This window comes from Periophthalmus magnuspinnatus, chromosome 1 (assembly GCF_009829125.3).
Source record: "Periophthalmus magnuspinnatus isolate fPerMag1 chromosome 1, fPerMag1.2.pri, whole genome shotgun sequence".
Classification (NCBI taxonomy): domain Eukaryota; kingdom Metazoa; phylum Chordata; class Actinopteri; order Gobiiformes; family Gobiidae; genus Periophthalmus; species Periophthalmus magnuspinnatus.
Window position 1 is genome coordinate 21,330,337 of NC_047126.1, and position 23,789 is coordinate 21,354,125.

Below are 23,789 nucleotides of genomic sequence, written 5' to 3' on the forward strand. Positions count from 1 at the left end.
CATACAAATGTAAAAAAAAAAAAACACACTACACACATTTGTCCAGTGATTGGTAATGAGCATCTAGGGGTGTATAGCGCCAAAGTGATCAATATATAAAAAAGTACTAGACTGTTTTGAGTAGTTGGTCTGTCCCTTTGTACAGTGCATTTATTGATAATTACAATAATGATAAACACGACACACATCACAGGATACACAGGTAAATGTACAGAGAAGTCTTGGTCCCAAAATCTGAGGCCAATCTATTCAAATCACTTAAGAGAAAACCTTTGTCCAAAATGTAACACGTCTTGAGTTTCATTCAAAAACAGTAAAGATTCTGAATTTAAGTAAATGCAACTTAAGAAGTTATTCATTTAAAGTAGACACATCTCTGACTTTGTTTCTCATTATTTAGGCTCATTCCAGCATCAAAACAGTTCCATACGACCATGTTTTTGCAGTCATCATGTATGTATCAAACGTTTCAACAAAAGGGTTTTTTGTCTTAACAAATAAAAAAGTAAAATCTTGAAATACAAAAAATAGTGATGTTTAAATAATACATTGCACAAAATATAACAAAAAATAAATAAAAAGAATTGTAAACAGGAATCATTTCTCATTTTGTTCCAGTGTTTTCTTACGGCAACTGACAAAAATGACAAACAACTAAACATTTTTACTGGCTTTTTGTTAGTAAGTTAAGTAGTAAGTTAAAAAGAGAATATTTTTTCGTTAAAACGCAATTACAACTTTTAAGACATCAGTGTCACATTTTAACCACATCAGTTTCTCTTTTTAACTTTTTTAACATTTTAAGCTCGTATCCAATGCACTGAATAGTAGCATGTCACTGAATATCGCGATTTGTATGATCTGCAGCAATGAATAGGAGGAGAGTCAAGCACTTATCATTTTGCTTATGTCTAACGACTAGATAAGCTCCATGACACTCCTACTCCACTGACTTGTATTCTAATAAGCTCTGGGGTCTGCCTTTTACACGTGTCAATACAACTGGAAGTCAGAGCCCACACCAGAGCGCACACCAGAGCACACACCAGAGCGCACACCAGAGTGCACACCAGAGCGCACACCAGAGCGCACACCAGAGCACACACATCCACTGTGCCTGTCTATTGTCACCAGAGCGCACACCAGAGCGCACACCAGAGCGCACACCAGAGCGCACACCAGAGCGCACACCAGAGCACACACCAGAACACACACCAGAGCACACACATCCACTGTGCCTGTCTATTCATATCCAAAGGCTCTGGGCTGTTGGGCCGGTAAAAATGTTTAACCCACGTTTGTCAGTTCTACTGTTCCGTATTTTTCTGATCCACAGATCATGATAAAAATACTGCCTTTATTTAAGCTGTCAATGTAAATACAATTGAAATAAGTGCAGTTAAAAAAATAAAACAATTCAAACTTTTCCTATGGAGTATTTTCACTTGTCTTGTGATCAGTCCCATGCATATGACAGGTTAGAGTACATTTTCACTAAAACATAGTTAGCATCATTATATTCCCAATTTTACAAAATAATTTGCCTAGTTTTGACTAGTTTTTTTTCATTCTGGTGAAATTGATTTTACTTCCTAGTTGGACACAAGAAGCACATATGACATACATAGAGATAATTTCATAACTGTTACCTAGAAACCATAATATTAATGAGGGCCAAAACATGTCTAAATAGCACTATAGTTATGATTAGAGAATTTTCTGTGCTGATGATTTATGATTTTACTTTTTTTCAGAATCAAAGTTTTGTGTCAGAGTTTTGAAATTTCACGCTAAATTCTGGTCATTGATCTTGTCATCCCAATAAAAAATCTGTGCTTTAGTTTTCTGTAGTAGGTAGTATTTAGTTCATTTCTGTTCAGTTAAATTCATAAAAGGTCAAGAACATAAAGGAATGGTAAAGAATGTTTTGTTTAGATGTACAGTAATCTGTCATGAAACAGATTACACAACGTCTAACACTATGTCTGACACTGAAGAGTGAGAGCAAATCTTGGAAAAAATATTTAATTGTAGTTGTGTAGTTTGTGACAAATATTGCTAAATGGTTTTCACAGTAGGATTTTTTTCCCCACATCAGTTATTCCAAACTTAAAGAGGTCTAACTTGCATGGTTAGGCAGCATATTGTTTTTTTGTTTTGTGTTTTGTTTTGTTTTTTACAGGGAAAATTATGTGACTTAAATGATTACATAGCCATTCTTCAGTAAATTAAAGTCCAAAAGTTTTTCTTTGTAAAATGTTATGATCTAAACAGAGTATTAGATTCTCACAGGCCATTTGAAGCTCAGTAGTGCTTTGAGAAGTGTACTTAAAACAATAAATCCACATAAATCCATAAAAATAAAAATGTGCAACTTAGGTCATTTTCACACTTTAATACACACCGTGGACCGACCCTAGTGTGCAATAGATTTAGTTCTGTTTACTTCACTTTTGAGTTGGTCTTGTTCACATACACCTCGCATCATTCACCCCAAACATGCACCACGAGCCATGTGAGAGGTCATTAGTTGATCAACCTATTTCTCTGACAAACAGACAGAGCCCTGTGAATATGCACGCACACGTTCACTTCCCTGGTGCTATACACTGTAGTCTTTTCTTTAACCTAGGGCTAAACACCGTGAGGGTGACAGCAGAGAAAAGGTTTTCTGAACAACACACAAACAGACCCAGGCTCACCTGCTCAGACAGATGCAGGAGACGTGTCGCTGATATTAAGTTGATCCAAATGGCCTCATGAGACGAACATGTCCGAGCCCTTTGTTACCCAGTTTCAAGCACTTTAATTTGCACCGCAAACTGCGTAGGTCGTCTCAAGGTCGACCGCATTCACACCAGATTTGCCCCACTCCAGAGTGCGAGTGGAGCTGCTCTGAAAGCACGTGCTCTTGGAGAGGGCTTTTAATGTGAATCAGGATGCAACTGTTGGGTTTGCACTGGCCCAAGTGCATAGCGCTCAGAGCCTCTTTTACATAATACATACATACACCTAACTAGTTGTAGTGTGAAAACGACCTTAAACAGTATTAAATCATGTTTTAAAATACTTGAAAAGAAAGGAATGCTATTTCTTTAGCCGCCATTTTCTCCCTTTAAGTTATTAAAGAACAGGTATTATACAAAATGTACTATTTTTGAGCTTTAATCATAATCTATACTATCATATCTTTTACATTTTGCCTGTTGCATCCCAGATAAAATTCCAAACTTCTCCTATGCACTTTTTTAAACATAAACCATCACCAAACTCATTCTGTGGCCAAACTGGCATTGCTCTATTAGCATAGTATTCCTGTTACCCCATGTGGCCAAAAGCATGTTTAAAGTGCATTAAAGCCACAAGAATGCCTAATATGTGTTCTTTAAAACTATGATGTGTTTGTCTGTTCTTCAGTGTGCTCCGATTAAACCCTCTGTTGAGTTGAATCCATTTACATTCTGGTCCTTACTGTAATCACATCCACTTGACGATCGGCTAAAGTCTGCTACTCCAGACTCCAAATCACTGAAGTCGTCAGGGTTGTGGCCTCTGACCTGCAGCGGAGGCGTCTGATTGGCCGGTACGTGGCAGAGTTTGTGGGCGCGGTCTGGATCAGAGCTGGTGATTGGGTAGTGATATATTGTGGGCGGGTCTGGTCCACAGAAACGCAGATATGATTGGTTGATCTTCCGCCGGGGAACATCAATCTTCTCCCACGTGATTGGACGACCGCTCAGGGCTGCTATCCTCTGCACAGAGAAATGATGTCAGAGAATTAGATGAAAATATTGTGTTTATGCAGAAAAATCTGTAACAATTTATAATAACTACACTTTTTAATAACCTTAATAAAGCGTAAAGACTTAATTCATAATGTACAAATAGTTTTATAAGAATGATATAGGCTCAGTTACTACTTAATATCCACCCACTAATACTTAGTTAAGTAGTGACAAAGACTAACTAATGCTTGCTCATTATGAATTAAGTCTTTTTTTCATGCTTTATTAAGTAGTAATGGTGGTACCCAAAAATCTTTGTTGAGGGTTGAATTTGTGGTAAATGAAATGATAGAGTGGTAAACATAAGGATCTCGACATTATTTAGGTAACTGATATTTTTTAGTATTCAAGTCACAATATAATGGTCAGAAAAAAATGTAAGAAGCAAAATTCAATCTATACTCAAAAATAAAGTTAACTCAAGGTAAACTGCTTTTTTCTCTTTATGTCACATACATTTTTATTCAGATAGTATGACTTTCTAAAACTACTCACAGACTAGAATAATGGTGATCTATGAGACATTGTGAATGAAAGTGATTTCACTGTGGTTTGGTCATGGTCATTAATGGTGAACAATTGTGATGGTTCTTCTCACAACTGTTTTGTGATGACCCTTGTTTTCTATACTCAAGGTGTTGAAAAGGTATAAAAATATCTGTAATTGAATACATGCAATATTTGCATGCAAGTTTAATGCTATGCCGTGGAAGATTTGTTAAAACTAGCAGGTGGCAGGCCTTCCATTATAAAAGTTACATAGTGCAGCTTTAAACAGAAAATACATCCTCAAAATAGATTAATCCCCCAAATAATGGTGTGTGAATGATGGCATGGCATGGATTCAAATATGAGTTAGTGATATTATAAGCTTCTAGCCCCTTCTTCAGTGATGGGTGATGTAAAAGCAGTGGTTGCGTGTATGCCTTGTCTGGAGCTCGGGTGGTGGTGGGCGGGTCCTCCAGGCGATACCTCCTCGTGATTGGTCAGTTCCTCCTCGAGCTGCTGTGACTCCGCTCTCACTGCAGACAGGAGGTCAACAGGTGCCTGGGTTGGCCTCTCTGTGCGGTTATACAGGCCCTTCCACATCCTGAAGGAGAATACAACACGTCATATAAATCAGTCCCGCTTCAGTCCCGCTTCAGTCCTGCTTCAGTCCCGCTTCAGTCCCGCTTCAGTCCCGCTTCAGTCCCGCTTCAGTCCCGCTTCAGTCCCGCTTCAGTCCCGCTTCAGTCTCTTACTAGAAACAGGATGGTGAGCTATTCATGAGCTTTACGATGCCTTGACTTTGGTTTAGTCCTGGTTTAGTCCTATTTCAATCCTGCTCTAATCCCATTCTAGTTCTGGTTTAGTCCTGGTTCAGTCATGCTTTAGCCCTATTTCAATCCTGTTTTTGTCCTATTTAGTCCTTGCCTTACTTACACAATAGTGAGGTATTGAGCATTAAGATGCCTTGGCTCTGGTTCAGTCCTGGTTCAGTCCTGTTCAGTCAGGGTTCAGTGTTAGTCCAGTCCTGGTCCAATCCTGATTCAGTCCTGTGCAGTCATGGTTCAGTCCTGGTCTTACTTGAAGCAGAATGGTGAAGTATTGGGCCTTAAAATGCCTTGGCTCTGGGTCAGTTCTGCTTTGTACAGAGGGTTCAAGAACTGAGCACGCTCCTTCCAAAGCTGAGGCCACACAGAGTGACTCCTCTCACAAAGCCTACAAATAAACAAACAAAAGAGGTACAGGAATAAGTAAATGAACTCTGAAATAGTGTTAAATATTATAGCCCAGAAAAACACAGACTACCAAATGCAATGTTATTCATGTAATATAAATATATAGTTATCAGGGGCAGGTCAGTCCCTATCAGAGCTGCGTCAGAATTTAAAGGGGCCTGATGTTTTTTGTTTTTTTTTTACCTGTAATACAGTAAAATGTATTTCACCCCACTATAGAAATATTATAACAGCAGATCCTAAGATCAAAATCGCTGTGCTGTGTCTGCATTCAATTTTCCTCCTTCAGGAAGAAACACTGTGCTGTTAGCATACTGGCTGTTGTTGGTTTCTGAAAGTTGTGAAAAAGCATGTATAATCTCATGGTGCTTAATAATTAATAAATAATAGTTAAGTAATAATAATAATCAAAATATAATTATCAATTAGGATGCTAAGAATGTGAGGGATAACTTTGGACTGCTGCAAACATGTACAATGACTGTAAAAAGTTACTTGGATGAGTGGCAAAACATATTCACTGTCTGGGAATTGAACCCAAGACCTTCTAGTTGTGGCGGTCACCTCATGTCGCGTCTTTCCTTCTGGCAGTTGCCGAGGAAAGTTCCATACTGACTGGAGTAAATATGCAGGTGAATCTGGGTCAGGAAGCTCTCGTTAAACTCAAAGGCACAGGGAAACTGCTCAGAAAGCTGCCACACGCATTCTAAGAACTGGTCTATGACAGGAGACACCTCCTTCGGGTCTGTGTCCAAGTGACCATATCTGCAACATAAGATGAAACACAAAAACACATTCAGTTAAAACAGTAACATATTTATTAAATGAGGCCATTAAAGGGCACTCACTATCCTTGTTATACATGTATGTAAATTACATTTGATAAATCTAAATTTTATCAACATTTTTGTTCATGAAACTTTGAATACTTATTGTACATACGACAAATTTAAAATATTTGTAAACATCAACTCTCTTGACTCTTCTTGACTAACCTGTGGGAGAACTTGTGACCAAAGGAAACCCAGTCTCTCTCTATCAGCACCTACAGTTTGAGATTACACATGTTATTTAGTTACTTGGACAGAGAAATGCATTAAAATACATTTAAGGTAGTAATGCAACAATACAGTTTTCTCACAATTGGTTGTTTTCAGATTCTATTGTGTGCTCAGGGGCAAGTACCAGCTTTCCCTACTGATTACATTTTTACAATGATTACACTGATTAATTATATTCGTGACTTAAATCAAGAAGTCGCCATATTACAACCAAAATCTGCATTTTAGCCATATTCATTTTCGCTGCCCCCCATCTGTATTAAATATTACTAGCCATTAGAATGTTGATGTCATCAAAAACCTAGTAATTCAATACATATCTCAATACATGAATCAAAAATCTAATATTCATATGATTTGAACGCATTTTAGGCCTCCTATTTTTATGGCAATTATGAAAAAACTTTACATTAAAAGGGCTCATATTATGCCATTTTCTAATCCATGTTATAATCTTGTTTCCCCTTAAAAAAAAACATAGCCTGAGTTGTGTTTTGTTTTGTTCCACCTTGTGATGTTATCACACACAATTACAGAAAGTGCTCCACTGTGTTTTTAAACGCCATATACTTTCACTAGAACCATTTGGATAATTTCAATCCTGGAGTTGCCAATCTATACTGAACAAAATGTAAAAAGTAGCATTTAACATGAAAACTAGTGCTTCATGACTTCACAAGGTGGAATAGAGCATTTCGAGCTTTGGAAATGTAGACAGACTAATAATTAAAGGTTGTGTGAATGAAACAAAACACAGCTCCATGTATATTTCTGATAAAGTAATACAATTTTAATATGTCTTAAAGCTCACAAGAATCAATTTTGCATAATATAGGACCTTTAAAGTAAATTACCCTGTCTCTTCTTTGTTTGAATATAACAAAGTATTGTGACGGTTGTATTTAATGATTTGATATTATATAGGCTATTGTTGCATCCCTAATGTTGTCTAAATAAGCTCCTTACCATGAGTCCTTTGATGGTGCGGTAGAATGGGTCGAGCAGGACACTAGCCACAGAACAGGCCTGAGCTGTTCTGTCCCAACCATCAGAGCAGTGAACCAGCACACTCACGCCCTCATCCGCTACCGCCTGGAGAAAGCAGAGATGTTGACCTAATAATATTGTTTTGAGTAGTGTCATACTTGGATGAGTGAAAAAAAATTACTTGCATAGAGGAGGGAAGCATGCTAGAACAGGTTTCGAATGCATTTTGACAATTAAGTTGTTTTAGGTCAATATTTTGATACTGAACAAAATGTGAAATGATAATCTATGTATGTCATTTGATATTAAAAATCAGAAAAAGCATATTTCCCCTTCTTTAAAATACTGTACTCACCCTGGCGATGAAAGCTCCGGCATCCAGAACAGCTTTAATGTGTTTGAGCCACCCAGAGTTCTCCAGACCCCATAGGAAGTCTGTCATGGAGGGGGCTCGCAGTTCTCCCACTGTGTGACAAAATAGTGACAAAATGAAGTCAGTGTAATAGAAACAAGTCGGTGGAGGTGGGCAGAGTGCCAAAATTAAGTAGTGGTACACAATTTTAAAAAGTGAGACACACATCTAAAGGCGTGCACTGCATTACTCCTCTCACCATCTATGATCTTTTGCTGGCTGCTCCTCATCACATGAATGTTCTCAATGCCAATGAATTGCAGTTTGATGTTGGTGTAGTGGTCCTCGTTCTCATATCCTTTTCCTGCAGCTTTATTGGCCATCGCATTCAGCTGCACACACACACACAGCAGCAGTGATAATACAGTCTAAAGGGGGTCTATCTAGTCTAGTTCATACAGAATAACATGTCAGTGTTTAGAAAGCAGAAGCAGTGAGCTAGATTTATGGGCAGGACTGGCTGCATGGTGGGTGGTTAGCACTCACGATGTACAGCAGGTCTTAGAATCAGCTCCTGCATGTTTCTTTCTGGGGGATTACTCTGGGCACTCTGGTTTCCTCCATCAACTCAAAAAATCTCAATAGGTAAAAGCCATAGGAGTATCATACTGGAACAGCTGCCTATTGTGGATGTTTTAGGTTGATTGGGAAGCCAATCCAGACACAGGTAGAACATGCAAACTCAATACAAAAAGGCCCCACATGTCTAGGGAGTAGAATTTGGAATTTTTTTTTGCATTGAAACAGTAATGCTGACCACCACAGTGTGCTAATCTGCCCGCACAGTCCAGTGCATTGACGCATGTGCATTACCTTGGGCCTGGTGTCCACCACATAGATGTATTCACTGCCCGGGTTGGATTTCATTATGGCCTGAAGCATCATCTCGTCTTCTGTACAGCGCCCACTGAACCCAGACAAAGGCTGGCTGCACCGGCAAACAGCAGCCTGTAATATGTAATAAATTATAAAATTTAGCAAAAATAAAACAAGACATTATATTTAATAAAGCACTTTTATACATTTTTGAACAGACCAGTGTATCTTGATGGAAGTAGGAGAGCACTGGGAATCGTCCTCTGCTCCTGAACCTGGAGCTCCCGACAATCACAGCCGGAGTGGCAGATTTAGGCACAAACAGCTCTGACGAGTATGTGTCACAAATCTGAAATATAATAGGTAAAGTGATAGTACTGTAAATAACGGTTTCAGAGGTAGTCACTGTTTCTGAAATTGAGACATTTTCAATGTACAGAGCTCCATTTGTCCCTAACAGCTTTCCTGTCCCTAGGGCTGATTTCAAAAGTGTGTCCCGGTGACTACCTTTGTCTACCTTCTTAGATCAAGCCTGGAGGGATTACACAGACTACTGTAATGAAAAAGAAAATAAGCATATTTATAAAAGCTGAAATTTGTAATTAAAGAGAGGGCATTACATATTTAGATCATCATGTTACCTTTTATTGTTTTAAAAATACAAAATTCTCCAAAAATAACATATTAACATGTTTTTTTGTTTTTGAATCGCTGAGATTCCCTCCCTTTGCTCTCTTCCCCTTCAGAGTAATATCACAACATGTACATTCTGCTAATGAAACTGCATCGCATCAGGTTTGTGAAGTTGAACTTTTGTGTATTTATAGAAAATTGCCTTCCTTGTGGGAACATGGGTAACATAGGCTTGTGGGCAGAGTACTGCACAGAATCGTACTACTAACCATAAGGAGGGCTCAAATAGGGCCTGAGAGAGATCACTCACTCACACATGCATGGATATATAAAACCTCTTCAGGCATGTTTTTGTAACATAATAGAAAGCTCCAAAAAGTCAATTTAGCATTATACCAGTTTTTCTATCTCCATGGGAACAAACAGACCCCACCAGGCTAAATTACAGATCTGTGAAAAAGAGACCTTGCACACAAAAAGAACTATAACTAACCCTGTATTCACTGTTGGCCATGGTGCAGACCCAGAGGTTGTTGGGGACGCCCATCCTCTTGTAATCCTCCATCAGGTCTATGAAGCTCCAGGACTCCTCCCTCTCCTCTTTGTTCACATTTGGGTTAAAGGACATACAGTACAATTCACTGTACTTCTCTGAAATTATAAACACAGGATAACAGTAAGAAATCAAATCAAGAAGATGTAACTTTTCTGGTGAAGGGACCGTCATCAGCTGCTTGTCTCTATGGAGATGCTATTACTTTGCCTGAATTGTTCCACAGTATGGCAATAAACTTATCTATCTCCATGGAGACAAGCAATTGACACGACCATGTTACAGATCAAATTTGTGAAGTGGTAACCTTGCTCGCAGCAAGATAGCATTTTTTTTAGCATTTAAAACAAAAATCTTTAATTTAATGAATACAAAACAGATAAGTGTTGTTTTTTTCTAGCAACTATCATAGAGAAGCATTAGCAATAGTGAATAAAAACAAAAAAGACACATGGAAAAATCCCAATAACTACTAGGTCACTTAATACATTTACCACATTAATTATTAAAAAGGCACAAATGCTGTTTGGCTGTTAAAAGCATCCAAAAAGGTCAGTTATTAGGATGTGTAAAATACTGATAAATTATCACTATGAGATTTCTTGGTCCATTGGTTTTCCACAATCCCGTCAATTTCAGACCTGGTTTGGAGAGGCGTGTGAGTGATGCGTGCAGGTCCAGACAGTCCCTCTCATTTGGGATGAGCAGCTGGAAAACCCGGAAGTCTTTGGACCGGAGCAGGAGCTGAGAGCCAACAGGGGAGGGAGGCGGCCGTTCCACACTGCTCACCATACTGTGCAATATCTGAAATACATAAGGGAAAAGGGACATGTTACCGAGACAAAATCAATAAGCATCATCCTATAGATCTCTTACGATGCTATGTAATCAGAATATTCAAAATTAGGAAATAGAGGGGACTGGAGGCAAAAGTGTAATACCCTAATACATTTTCAATAACTGACCAGAGCTAAGTAGTAAGAATTGTAAGCATATCTAACAAAAATGAGCTACATGAGCTTTTGAATTCCCAGTGTAGAAACATCATTAATTTGCTTTTCTTTTACAAAGAGAGAAGGGGATACTGCTTTCTAGCCACAACATTGTATATGAGCTTCACAAAAGTAAAATTTGTGGTGAAGGATGTTATAAAACTTAAGGCACAGTGAAAACCTTTTGTATGGTCAATATTTCTGTAAGCTACTAACAATGCCCTGATATTCACACGTACTCACAAGTATCAGGCCGACGGGTTTGCATATTTCTATGCAGATTCAGGGACATAGTCTGACTAATAACAGTCTAAATGATTCTTGAGCCTCGTCTAATTGAACCTCTCTTTCGGCTAAACTGTGACTGTAGTGTAATGTGACACTGCTTTGGAGCCTTTTGTTTTGGGTCCTCAGGGAACAGCCTCCTCCTCTGCAGCTGTCAGACATCTGCAAGAGGAGTGGACGAGGGAGAAAGGGAGGAGGAGGAAAAGAGAGAAGAGAGAGGAGAAAAAGAAAAAATGGAAGGGTTAAGGAGAAGATGCGGAAGGAGAAGAGGGAGGAGGAGTGGTGTTTTTTGTCCTGTCTGGAGAATCTCAGAAGTCAAAGATAAAAATCTATTTGAATGATCCAGACACAGGAAACTAGAGACCACATATCATAAATACAATTTCTGAACATAATTAAACTAAATAAAACATATGTATATCCAAACAAGGTTTATGTCCCTTACTTTGAAGAATTTGGAATTTGGAAGCAATAACATCTCCATGTGGACCCTCCTCCAGAAAAGATATATACATAGTACTTTTATATCCAGGTCAGGTTTGGTTTAGTCTCATAAATATTGGCTCCATCCATATTAGGAAGTAAATAGCTGATCCTCTTTTATGGCTATTGCAAACTTATGGCTTTAATGGGTTAATACTTCTGTCTATGCATTTGCATACTGTGATTTATAGAAGGCTTCCACGCAATAAAAAGCTCATATATTTTCCTATTTAATCCCTGTCAAATATAATACACAGTCAGCGGGGTCATAAGGACAAGTCTGTGGAAGAGGCAGCAAAGCTAAACAGTGGCTAATGCTAATTCTGTCTGCTCTGTTGATATGTGATTATAACGTTTTTACTGAAAAGGTTTTAGTTTGAAGAGTGCAGCCCTTCTTGAACTTTTTAAGGTGACAGACTTAAGAAATTATTCTCACTTTAACAGTGAGTTTGGCGAGTAAACTTGAGATTTTAAAGTTGTTTTAACCTTTTACAACAACCTTTTTGAACAAATGATTATTTTAATAGTAGATTAGTCACAATTATTGCAATAATAATTTTAACAAAATTTGTAGACTTTTATTCAACTTTACTTAGAGCCCTTTAAAAACAACACAGTCAACCAAAGTGCTTCACACAAATTCAAAGGAGCTACAGAACAATAAAAACATGAGCTAATAGAAACAAAAGAGAATAAAACACGTATGTGTGTGTTGCATACCCAGGTCTCTTTGCGTGTCTCAGGGTTGTTCTCCACAAAGATGGTATGAGTGGCTGAGAGATACAGAGTTCCCACAGCTGCTTTTCTCTGACCTGAGGAGCGGTCCAGCAGACGCACCTGTTCCACCTGGAATAAAAAAACACAGAGATAAATTAAATGATTATTTCAGACCTATTTTAAAGGTCCACTATGCACCTTTTCTGGAATATAATCTGAGGCTAGCTTTGCAGAGTGTTGCATTGCAGATTGTTTTTGACAGTTCAGACTTCACTAAAAAGCAATGGGATTTACAGTACAAATACAGTGACTTTGTAAAGAGAATCAACTAGTACAAAAAGATATTGTGCCATGTACTTGTATCTATGGAGATGTCATTGCTTTGCTTAACAGGAATGTTTCACACAGTACAGCATTAAACATATTTATCTCCATGGAGACAGGCAAGTGACATCACAAGGCCAAGTTATGGGTCAGAACTGCGGACAGGCAAACCTGCTCACAGTAAAAAGGCAAGTTTTTCAGGGTATTTTGAGCAATAAAAATAGTTTAAGATTCAGTGAAACTGATGGTCGATAAGCTCTCCAAATATTTTTGGGCCGATATGAAGGGGAAATTTTGATTATTTTCACCAAATTATGTTATTTATATTTACTAAAAACTCGCACACAGCTCTTTATTACCATAAACTTTTAAGGAAGTGTGCAGTCATGTTTTGTGCAGTGCTCTCTTCTCAGTAAAGTCTTCAAATAAATGTTGATGCATATTTTTTAGGCAGCTGGTTGGCCCAAATAAAATGTAGGTCTCTGCTGGAGTTTTAAGGCAGATAGTGGATACGTTTAAAAGTGCACATATTGGCCAACCAATATACTACATATCAGTCTATCACTAGTAAGGTTGCTTCTTTAATTGGCTACAAGTTATGTACCCCTGCTTTTTTAACATGCCGACTTATACAATAAAGATTGAATTTTACATTTACAGGCAGTGAGAATATTGAAACAAATGTATGCCACTGACACAACCTAACCCTAAAGAAGAATTATTCCCCCAAAACTATTCTAAAATGTATAATACGGTTAATAAACACAAACTGCAATAAAAATATTGCATTTAAGCAGAATGCAATCAAACACTTAATTAGGTTGTATTTATAAGGAGTCTTAGAAGCTATTTGTTCAAACTTGTACAGCTCAAATCTAATTGAACCAAAAAAATTGCAAAATGTTCCCCACTAGCACAAAGTACTCCTAATACATTTTCGATTATGTTCAGACTTTCCAAATCTTAACATGTAAAGTTTGGGAAAAATATGTAATTGTGATTTTTCTGATAAGCATTAAAACAGGATTCTGGATCGCATCCAAAGGAAATGAAAAAAATTACTAAAATATGAACTGACAAACTAATACTTGAGTCACATTAGTTTTTATACAGATCTAAACTACAGACTTAGTTTTTATGTTGAGACGAAGATTTTATTGTTTGGGGAGGAAATTATGTTAATTGCTGCCTTTGTGATTTGAGAATTGCACCATGTGAAATTGCATTTTTTATTTGATTGCAATATAATGTGCAGTCCCAATAAAGATCACATGATTCCAGTTCTTTTGCCAAATCACTGACACAGAGCAAATGTAGGTTCCCTGTCTAACCACTGAGTCATGGTGAGCAGAAGTCAGACCAGAGCAGGTTTTACTGTTGTCACATTTCATGAATCATTTACGAATCAGAAGACTTGTGTGACAGTTCAATATGAAGCAAGACTCACAGCTTAACCATGTGGTGTGGTGCAGGTTTACAAAATCACTGGAAGACAACAATATGCAGTCAGATGTTTAACTAGGGTGGTAAAAAAGTCAATACTCGTCAATACTATACATTTTGAATGGTTTACTTGAATCTTGATCAATTTTCAGAAGTAGTAAAGAGACATAAACATAAGAGTGATTTTACAATCAATTTGTTATCAAAAGGCAGTATCAACTATTAGTGTTGTCGTGCTATTAAAATTTCAAACTCGATTACAGAATAGACTCGATACTCTATATCAATTTCAATAGCATGATTATATATATATATAATATATATATATATATATATAAAATATATATATATATATATATATATATATATATATATATATATATATATATATATATATATATATATATATATATATATTTTAAACAAACAAAAAAACACTATTTAGACAGTAGAATGTAATTTTCAACACTGAATAACAGTACTTTCTTCATGTGGTGCTGTATCTATGCAATCCCTCACCCAGGTATGTTCAGTACTGATCCATGGGCGTATACTAATCTATGTGGTCTTATACTGTTTCTGACACAGCTCAAGATGATTTTAAAGCTATTCAGGAAAGGTTCATTTCTGTCCTATGAATGTTACTTTGGTATTATCGATACCTGCTCAAAGTAGTAGTAGTAAAATAGTTTTGACACTAGTTATAGTATCGATTAGTGTCTGATTTTCGATACTTTTCACAACCCTACCAAGTATTAAGCCTTTCCTTGATGTGTGTCACAACACCAATTGTAGATTTAATTGAGCCAAATAGCTATTGTTAATGTTCATTTTGTGGAGTGGTTGTGTAATAGCAGGATAGCAGGACCTTGTCACTCATAAATTATATAAACAAAGGTTCCTCTTTTGTTTTAAACATTTTGATGTTTACACAAAACATTGGAGAATGGGTCCAAATGTGTAACTCTAATGGATGAGATTAGCAGAAGTGAGCAATAGTAAAATTCAATTCAATAAAATGCATTTCAAATAATCTTTTCTCATATGTTTGGATGAATATTTCCAAAGATAGTAAAGCATATTGATGGCTGACTTGGTTGAAGTCAAGGATGAGTCAGAACCCAGATCTAGTATAAAATACTGTAGGCCTTTAACAAATAACAAATAAAACAGAAAGGAGGAAATCACATGGTTTACTAAAGTAAATTTTAGTTTAAGTGATGTGAATAGCGTAGTAGAAAATAGGGCTTATGCATGGCAAATTTGAAAAATAGTGTAATATCTCTTAATCCAATCTATATTTTAAGATTTACTTTTACATATATTAATAAATGCATGAATAAAGCTAACCAGAAAGCTACAATATGGATGTTTGGCTAATGGATACTTCATAGTAGAGAACAGGGTTGGCTAGTTAGAGGTAGCCTATACTATGTCAATTATTGTAGGCATATTGAGAATAAACACCTCAATATGCCTACATTACACAATTAATAAAAAATGCATTCGATTAATATAAAATGCATTGTTGTTGTAAAAAATATATTCAATATAGAATACAGATATATAAGCAGATATGGAAAACTGAAAGATGAGGGAGAGGCAGGATACAGAAGACTGAGCCACTGGCTAAGGATAATAAGCTAAGGTGTCCACATGAAAGAAATCAATTATATCCCTCATAAAGAGTTATCTATCTGGGATGCAAATTGCTAAAAAAAAAAAAAAAAAAAACAGTTACCTTGGGGGTCCGGATGTGCTCCATCATCCACGGTCAAAATGGAGGAGGAAAGGGAAGAGGAGCCCAGTGCTGTTGTGGTTTTATCCGCCCGTGAGCGCCTCAGTTCCCGTGTGCAGAGCAGTCACAAGCCGGTGTCAGGTTGTCTCCTCCGGGGCGGCGGCTTTTTCTCCAGATCCGTGCCGGTGTGACCATATTTCTCCTCCCTTTTCCTGGGCCTCTGGGTTTATTTGTCGGATTTAAAAAAGGAAGTAGAGTTGTTAGCTGGAGCACGTTGGTAGTTAGCGATGAAAACAGAGCGGTTCAGTTTCGTGACGCTACATGGAGGCGCTGTGTAACGGAGACGTCAATTGTACGCACGGCAGCCAAAGAAAAACATCCGTCATATGTCAGAATAAAACCCAATTAAATCAGAGATTACTTCCCCCACCATACGATGTAGGGTATGTATACATTTCCTATCAGCGACTATGTTTATATGCATTCCAAAAATCTGATAATCTGATTTCTGGAGTTATCAAATGATTAAAATGTCATGTAAACCGTTACATTTGAAGGGAGTGATCTGACTTCTTCCTGAATGTTCAGACATGTGCAGAGTTTGACAAGGAAAAATAAGTTTAAAAAAGTAATAATTAAAATCTTTTAGTTTAGTGTGATTATTTATTTCATGTGAACCTGTCCGTGGCCTGTCCAGTCTATGGTCGTTTCTTCTTTTAGACACTAGATGGTGCTGTTTAAACTCTTCGGCTCAGATAAGGTGACTGCAGCAGTCTGCTCCTGGCACGTGGCGGCACAGAGGCTGGTGTAAAGTGTGCATTTTCAGGTGGGTATCTTTAAAATGTAACGTTAAATATCATGAAAAATGAAACGTCGTTGAATATTGAACACCACTGAAAATGCAGTATTTATGAAGCTAGTTTGCCTGCAATTTCTGCTAGTTTAGTGCTAATAAGTAACGTGTGTTAAATTATGCCAGTAGAAGCTAGCAATAACCAGTTAATCACTTACAAGGCCCATACAGACAAATTATTGGATATTTTTATCAGTAGTACGGTTACCAACAACTGTGATTTACAGTGGTGTAAATACATGCTGACCTACACATAATTTAACAAACCAGAAAAAAATACAGGTAATGCAATTAAATATTTATATCAATATATTCTTTATACATTTTTAAAAATGAAATACTCTCATTTAGGGCTGGGCAATTAATCAAATCTGAATCGAGAGCAACATTCAGTCATTAATCTTGGGTCTTTTTAATATGATCTTGGTGTTAAATGGCAATGGTTAAAATTCTGTATTATTTATGTTCAGGAAAATAATATTTTAAAACATTGTTACTGCTTTTTAACAAGAATAATATTGTATCGAATATCATGATTGATCAATCAGAAAAAAGGTCATATCTCCCATCCCTACATTGGCTACAGCTTTGGATTTTTGGAGAGGGAGACATCTTTAATAATACTGAAGTAAAAAAAGACTGTGCATCAAAACATCAGAGCCCAAAAATTTGAACTTGTGTTTCAAGCATCTGCCCTTAAATCCAAAGTGTCCAACTAGAGGCATCTGATGTGCCCATAGACTGTATAAAAGAGTGGACTAATTGCCCATGCTCACTTCTTATTTGGAGGTGACTAGCAGGTTAGCTATTTCCATTAATATATAGCCAACAGTCTGTGGATGTGTCATGGTCTTAGCGTGGCATTAGATGTTTTAAAGTAGAAGTTAAAGCTGATGTAAAGGTATTTTGAGTCTTATTTTGTAGATACAGTTCCCTGTGCAGCTCACATGTAGTGTTTTGTAGTGGTAGACGAGACACATTAGGTAATTGCAAATTACTGAGCTTGTAGTCTGCAAACACTACGTCACTGTCCACTCCCATTCCTACAAATAACTGGCTCAGATCAGTAGTGATCTGTGGCTCGCGGTGCTGGTGTGCTTTTGTGCCAACATGTGTGCTGGTATTTATAACATTGTGGGGACTGAAATCTGTACACACAATCTAAATCTAATAGAAATTGTCGTTTGAATGGATGCAATTAGCAAATCACAAAGTACTAATTTCCTGGACAAAATATCCTGTCTTGTACTGCATAAAAACTGCAAACCATGTGGTTTAGATCTGCATAAACATGTTCTGAAATGTGATTTTTGTAGTTTGTCATATGTCAGTCTTTTACCACATTATGATTAATCATATTTTTAAAACATATATCATAATAGATTTATTTCCCAAATTGTTGAGCTATACACAGTCCCATCATCCTTTATAAATCCTTTTTATTAGATCAACAACGTGGGATAAAGTTAAGATATGGCAAAAATAGCTTAATGTTAGGGTTTAGATTAAGGTTAGGCAAGTAGTGACAATGGTAAAGGTTAGGATCAGTCTGCAGGAAATGAATGTAAGTCAATGTAGTGTCCCCAAGAAACTTATAAACACAACATGCCATCTACAGTGTGTGTGTGGGGGGTGAGGTGGGAAAGGGTTGTGTGGATGTAATGGACATTTGTGCTGCAGTGGCTTCCTGGTTGTTATATAACTCTGTCCTCTGCATCGTGCTGCCGCAGGGCTTAAATAAGACTGTCTCCTTCACACATGCAGCCAGGCAGAGAGGGAAACCAGGGTGCCCCAGGAAGTTAATGGAGCGAAGAGCATGTTGTTTGAGGATTCCATTCTTTAAAGGGCCTATACTATTAAATTTGCTGAACTGTTATAGTGTTGTTTCCCTATCATAAACGTAGAGTTGTGTATTGTTTCCTTCACATGTTTTTAACACATAAATCCTGCATATTTCTTCTCTCAAACTGAAAACACTGTTCCACTTTCTGATGTGATGTGGTAATACAGGAAGTGCTCCACTGTGCTTTTAAACTCCACACATCTTCACTAGAATCATTTGGATGATTTCAGCCCTGAAACTGCAAATCTCTACTGTTCCACAGGTAAAAGGTAGCTGTTGATTTGAAAACTACCACTCTATGACATCACAAGTTGGAACAGAGCATTTTGAAGTTTGAAGACAGACAGACTTAAGACTAATTAAAGAGTTACTCAAATGAAACAAAACACAACTTACTCCAGATATGTTTTTGGTAAAGTAACAACATTTTAACATGGATTAAAATAAAAATGAAACCGCTGTGTACTGTCTGAAGCATTTAATCTTTAATGAACCAGGAAGTGCACTGTTGGCATACTAGTTGAAAGTGTCCTGTAAACGTTGTGAAAAGCACATAGAAATTCAACGCTGTGAATAATTGCTTATTATATAGATGCTTAGAATGGATAAGGTAAGTAAGGAATAACCGTGAACCACTGTAGACAATTTATATATTTCTATAAAAATAAGTTACAGATTATAGCTTTAAAGGCCTGAATAATGCATAATATAAGGCAAAAACTGTTATGCAGCACACATTTAGGCATAAACAGGTTGAGCTGCTACTGTATTTGTTTTGACAGTGTTTATTCACAGCCCGGAGTTTATCATGACCTCAGACTGTCCCTTCACTCTCCTCTGCCACTGGACTCAGCAGATAGTAAAGTCTATTTTAGCCAAAGTATCCACAAAACCACAGTACTCCAGATAACACTGTCACTTTTACTGCTCAAAAAGGACTATTGTCAAAGATTAAGGTTAGGGCTGCTTTATTATGTAAACAATATCAGTCATCATTGAAATGGTTTATTTATGCACTCAAATTATTCTTTCATTGATATTGTTTATTTATTCACATTTTAAAAGCCAGTGATTAGAGTGGATTTGCTCCAGATTTTGAAGTATAACCAGCGTCATGAATTTAATCAATTTGTTTTCTTAACTTCACCTTTTTTGCAAACGAATGGCGGAATAACTATAATATTCTTTAATATAATATAATTATAATTTGATTAATTCTTAATAGGCTCACTTGAGATCCTTAAAAAGATGCTGTAGAGTCATATTTTATATTTCAAATCTGATAATAGATCAATGACTGTCAGGCGAGAACTAAATTGACTCAAATAAATAACTAATGACTAAATTTATCGCCTCACTTGGACTGTGTGTATATATATATAGGTATAGATATAGTTATAGATATTTATATAAATGCCAATTAAAAAAATATTTGAAATAAAATTTGACTAATTGCACAATTCTAGTTAAGGACTTTCTTGTCTCTGTAGAGAAATCTGTATTCTGCATTTTCTAAAATGTTGAGCTAGGCTTGGTTAGGAGGACCTTAGCTGGAGGAGTAGTCTGTAAATGTTTAATTGTTTTTGTACAATATTTCCTTTTCTTGTTTTACAATGTCCCAGTGTTTGTACAACACGTTTTAACCTTGTGGTCACGCTGCATTATAAGCTCTAAAAGCAGCTCATGAGAACATGCAGACTAATGTTAAGCTAACTTAGTCCTTAGCTATAACACATGATTGATGGTATGTGTACTTACTATATTCCCAGTGTTCCCAATCCATTTAGGACAGCCCTTTTCATGTGAATTGACCTTTTTTTTAAATTTGTGAATTAAAAGTATTTCAAGTTTATTGTGTAGAATAGTAGTCACACATATACTGCGATGAGTTTATAAGCACCTTTCTCAACTTTCAAGCTTTCAAAGCTAACAACAACTAGCGTGCTAACATTCACTTCCTGATTATCAGACAATAAAGCACTTTATAATTGTATGTGGACACTAAATGGCAGACTTATTTTGCCCTCAATAGCTGCTTTTCTTTGCTGAAATACGTGGGAAAAAATCGGGTACAGGCCCTTTCATTTCATTTTACAGTTTATAATGATGTAACTGTGCAAGGAGAATAATATTTGCTAAATACTTGACATAACTTGAATCTATTTGATCTGCCATGTTTACATAGTTGGTACACAGGCTGATGTACTTTATTATTGGTACTGAAAACAAAAGGATATTTGTTCAGCTCCCTCTGGCTTTGGCATTTATTACAGTGAAATCATAACTTTTTTTGAGCCAGAATATTGCTCAATCTCTGGAGACACTTTTTTTAGCTGAAGGGTTTTGCGTTGAAATAGCTCACACACATTTTGTAGCCTGTTTATGTTTGTAGACTTGAGTAAATATTTGTTTTGGCGATTTTTTTCTGTGTTGGATTGCAGTGTAAACAAGTAGTCAGCTAAGGATGCTCAAGAGGACAAAAATACTCCAAACTGTATTGCTTCAAACTATTTAAATGTAATGTAGCCAGCTGTTTAAAATGTAAAAGTTTACTGTAGTATGGGTCTAGAGCTTAGCCAAAAGAAGAACTAAAAGACTAAAAATGTTAAAATGTATTCAGTTACAAGTATTTTATTGGAAAAGAATGACATTGAAAAACATACATTCAAGCAAGGTCGCCTTTCCACAGATCTGCCCTGTAACTTAGCCTGCAGCACCTGCTTGTCCATGGAGATTAATATGTTCAAAGCTGCAGTGGAGCATTCTAACCCTAAAGTTACATCGAGCACCTTTAAGCCAAGATTCTGACATGCATCATTTTGTCAAGTGGTTTTGTATTAGTCTTGTTCAAAGCACTATCTTTTTGGTTTTCTCTTCAGATTTCTGTTGTCTAAACTCAAAAAGTAGTCCCCCCCAGGCGTCCTCTGGACACCGCCCCCACCTCTGCACCTCTCCTCTGGGCTGTGGGGGCGTTTGGACCTTGACTGGGTAAGGTTTCCACGCCTCCACTCTGGTCTCTGTAAACAGTAGTCTGCACGTTGGACTGTTTTTGTACTTAACTTTACATTTCACAAAATACAGCAATAAGGAATGATTTGGTTCTGTGATATATATTCACTTGCACTGGCAGTTATAGTTATGTTGAAATCTGACCTGCTAAACAAATACAAGAATCCTATTTATTTCACAACATGTTTGTGGAGGTCTAATCTACAGGGTTTGCAGATTTTACACAAATTAAGACCCATTGCAGATGATGTTAGCAAGCAGCAGATTTTTTTTTTGTTAATTTTTTTGCCAAAATTGCTATGCAATGCTGCCAAATCCCATGTGTATCCCTGGTTAAGAAAATAAAATTGGAGAATGATGCACAGAGCAGTGGGCGTGTATCGTGGTGTTGAAAATGGGGGTTAATCAGAACCATGATGTCTTGACTGCAGGAGAATGAAGATTACTCTAACATGCATGAATCACTCTAAATACAAATCCCTTCCCTCATCCCGTCAGATTGATTAATCATAATTTCTGACTTATTTGTATTTTCAGGAAAGTATTCATTTCCTGAAAATAAACAATACAAACTTTTTTTCTGCCATTTAACACTAAAACACCAAAGTCTGAACTCTGCTCTAAACCACATGCTTTTACTGACAGAGAATTGGCTGTAAACTACTTCATTAAAAAGACCCAAGCTGATCATTCAAGATTTGAAATGACTGAATGTTGATCTCGATTCAGATTCGATTAATTGCCCTGTCTTTTTCAAGGACAGATTGAACTGGTGTAATGTAAAATCTATCTGTAGTTTTCTAGACTCTAGCCAAACCAGTGACATGTGCCAAGTTCTGACTTTGGTAATATGAGAATCCAATGTGGTTTTAATACTGTACAGGACTGGACTGATTCTGAGCCTGCTCCAGAAGTGACCCCCCCTTTCTCCTCTTCTCTTATTTTCTCCCTCTCTCTCTCGGTCTCTCTCTCTCTTTTCTCTCTTTCCTGTCCCTCTTCCATCTAATTACCATCCTGTCTCTACACCCTTCACCCTTCTCTCCCTTTCTTTTTCCCTCTACCTCCCTACACCCCCCCTTCTCCTTTCCTTACCCACTCTGTCTTACCTCTTATGTCTCTCTCCCTCTCCCATTTTTCCCCCTTCCTTTGTTATCCCCCATCACACTGTCCCTCCCTTCCCTCTTTTTCCTCACTTTTCTCTCCCCTCTCTCCCACTTCTTCTCACTTTCTCCCCTTTCCCTCTCTCTGCTGTCTTTTGTCTCCTCATCTCGCTCTTTCTATCAATCTCTCCCTCTGCTTCTCCTCTTTTCTGTCTCTTCCTCCCTTCCTCCCCTCTCTCTTCCCTTCCCCTCCTGTCTCTCTTCCAGTTCTCTCACCCCATTCCCTCCGCTCTCTTTCTGTCTCCTTTCTATCATTCTTTTTTTGTTTCTCTCTTTCTCCCTTCAATAAAAGTCCCTCTCTCCCGTAGACCTTGCCTGTTCCTCGTTACCGCAGCCCCACGCAGCACTGTCCTCGCATTTCAAAACCAAATCAGGAGGTGTATCCTTGCTCTTTCACTATAGCGTTTTTCCCTCTCTCCCTCCCGCCTTTCTCTCTCTCTCTCCTCCTTCTCTCCCTCTCTCCTCCCTCCTTTCTCTCCCCCCTCCCACCTTCTAGCTCACAGCCTGCGTAAGAACTGACGCGGCTTGCTGCATTGACTGTACCGTGAGGACACCCAGAGCTAAAGACATGGTTCTCTTCCCATTTAAACCAACTAAATAAGGTTAGTTCTCTATCATGTCCATTTTTGCATGTTTTACTATTGTTGTATTGCCAAATTATTACCTGACAAGTGACATCATATTGTGAAGGCATGTGTAGATTGCAGTAACATGTGAGATATATAGAATTGTATGATTTCCCCAGCTACATGTACTATATCTAACTGAGTGTGCGTTAACAGGTTAGCAAAAAGGGTAATTATTCAACCTGCTTCAAGGTAAATTATTTCCAGACATTGCCTTGTACACAAACAGCTATAGGTGTTTTAATTATTTATTTATGACTAACTTTGCACCATCTGGTAACTACTCTAACAAATGGATTGGGTAACTCTCACCAATACTGGGAAAAATGAGTTACTAATAAAGATATA

General features: G+C 37.3%; 1 protein-coding gene across 1 annotated transcript; it reads right to left on the bottom strand.

Moving 5' to 3' along the window:
• Nucleotides 1-114: 114 nt before the first annotated feature.
• On the bottom strand, nt 115-16,310 carry mtmr7b (myotubularin related protein 7b). Its single transcript, XM_033973046.2, has 14 exons — nt 15,954-16,310; nt 12,449-12,574; nt 10,610-10,772; nt 9,909-10,066; nt 9,003-9,131; nt 8,780-8,914; nt 8,166-8,298; nt 7,910-8,019; nt 7,534-7,659; nt 6,502-6,551; nt 6,071-6,271; nt 5,352-5,486; nt 4,758-4,875; nt 115-3,752 (listed from the first exon to the last, which is right to left on the bottom strand). The coding sequence occupies exons 1-14, from the start codon at nt 15,978-15,980 to the stop codon at nt 3,414-3,416; spliced, it is 1,950 nt and encodes a 649-aa protein (XP_033828937.1). The 5' UTR covers nt 15,981-16,310; the 3' UTR covers nt 115-3,413.
• Nucleotides 16,311-23,789: the final 7,479 nt, after the last annotated feature.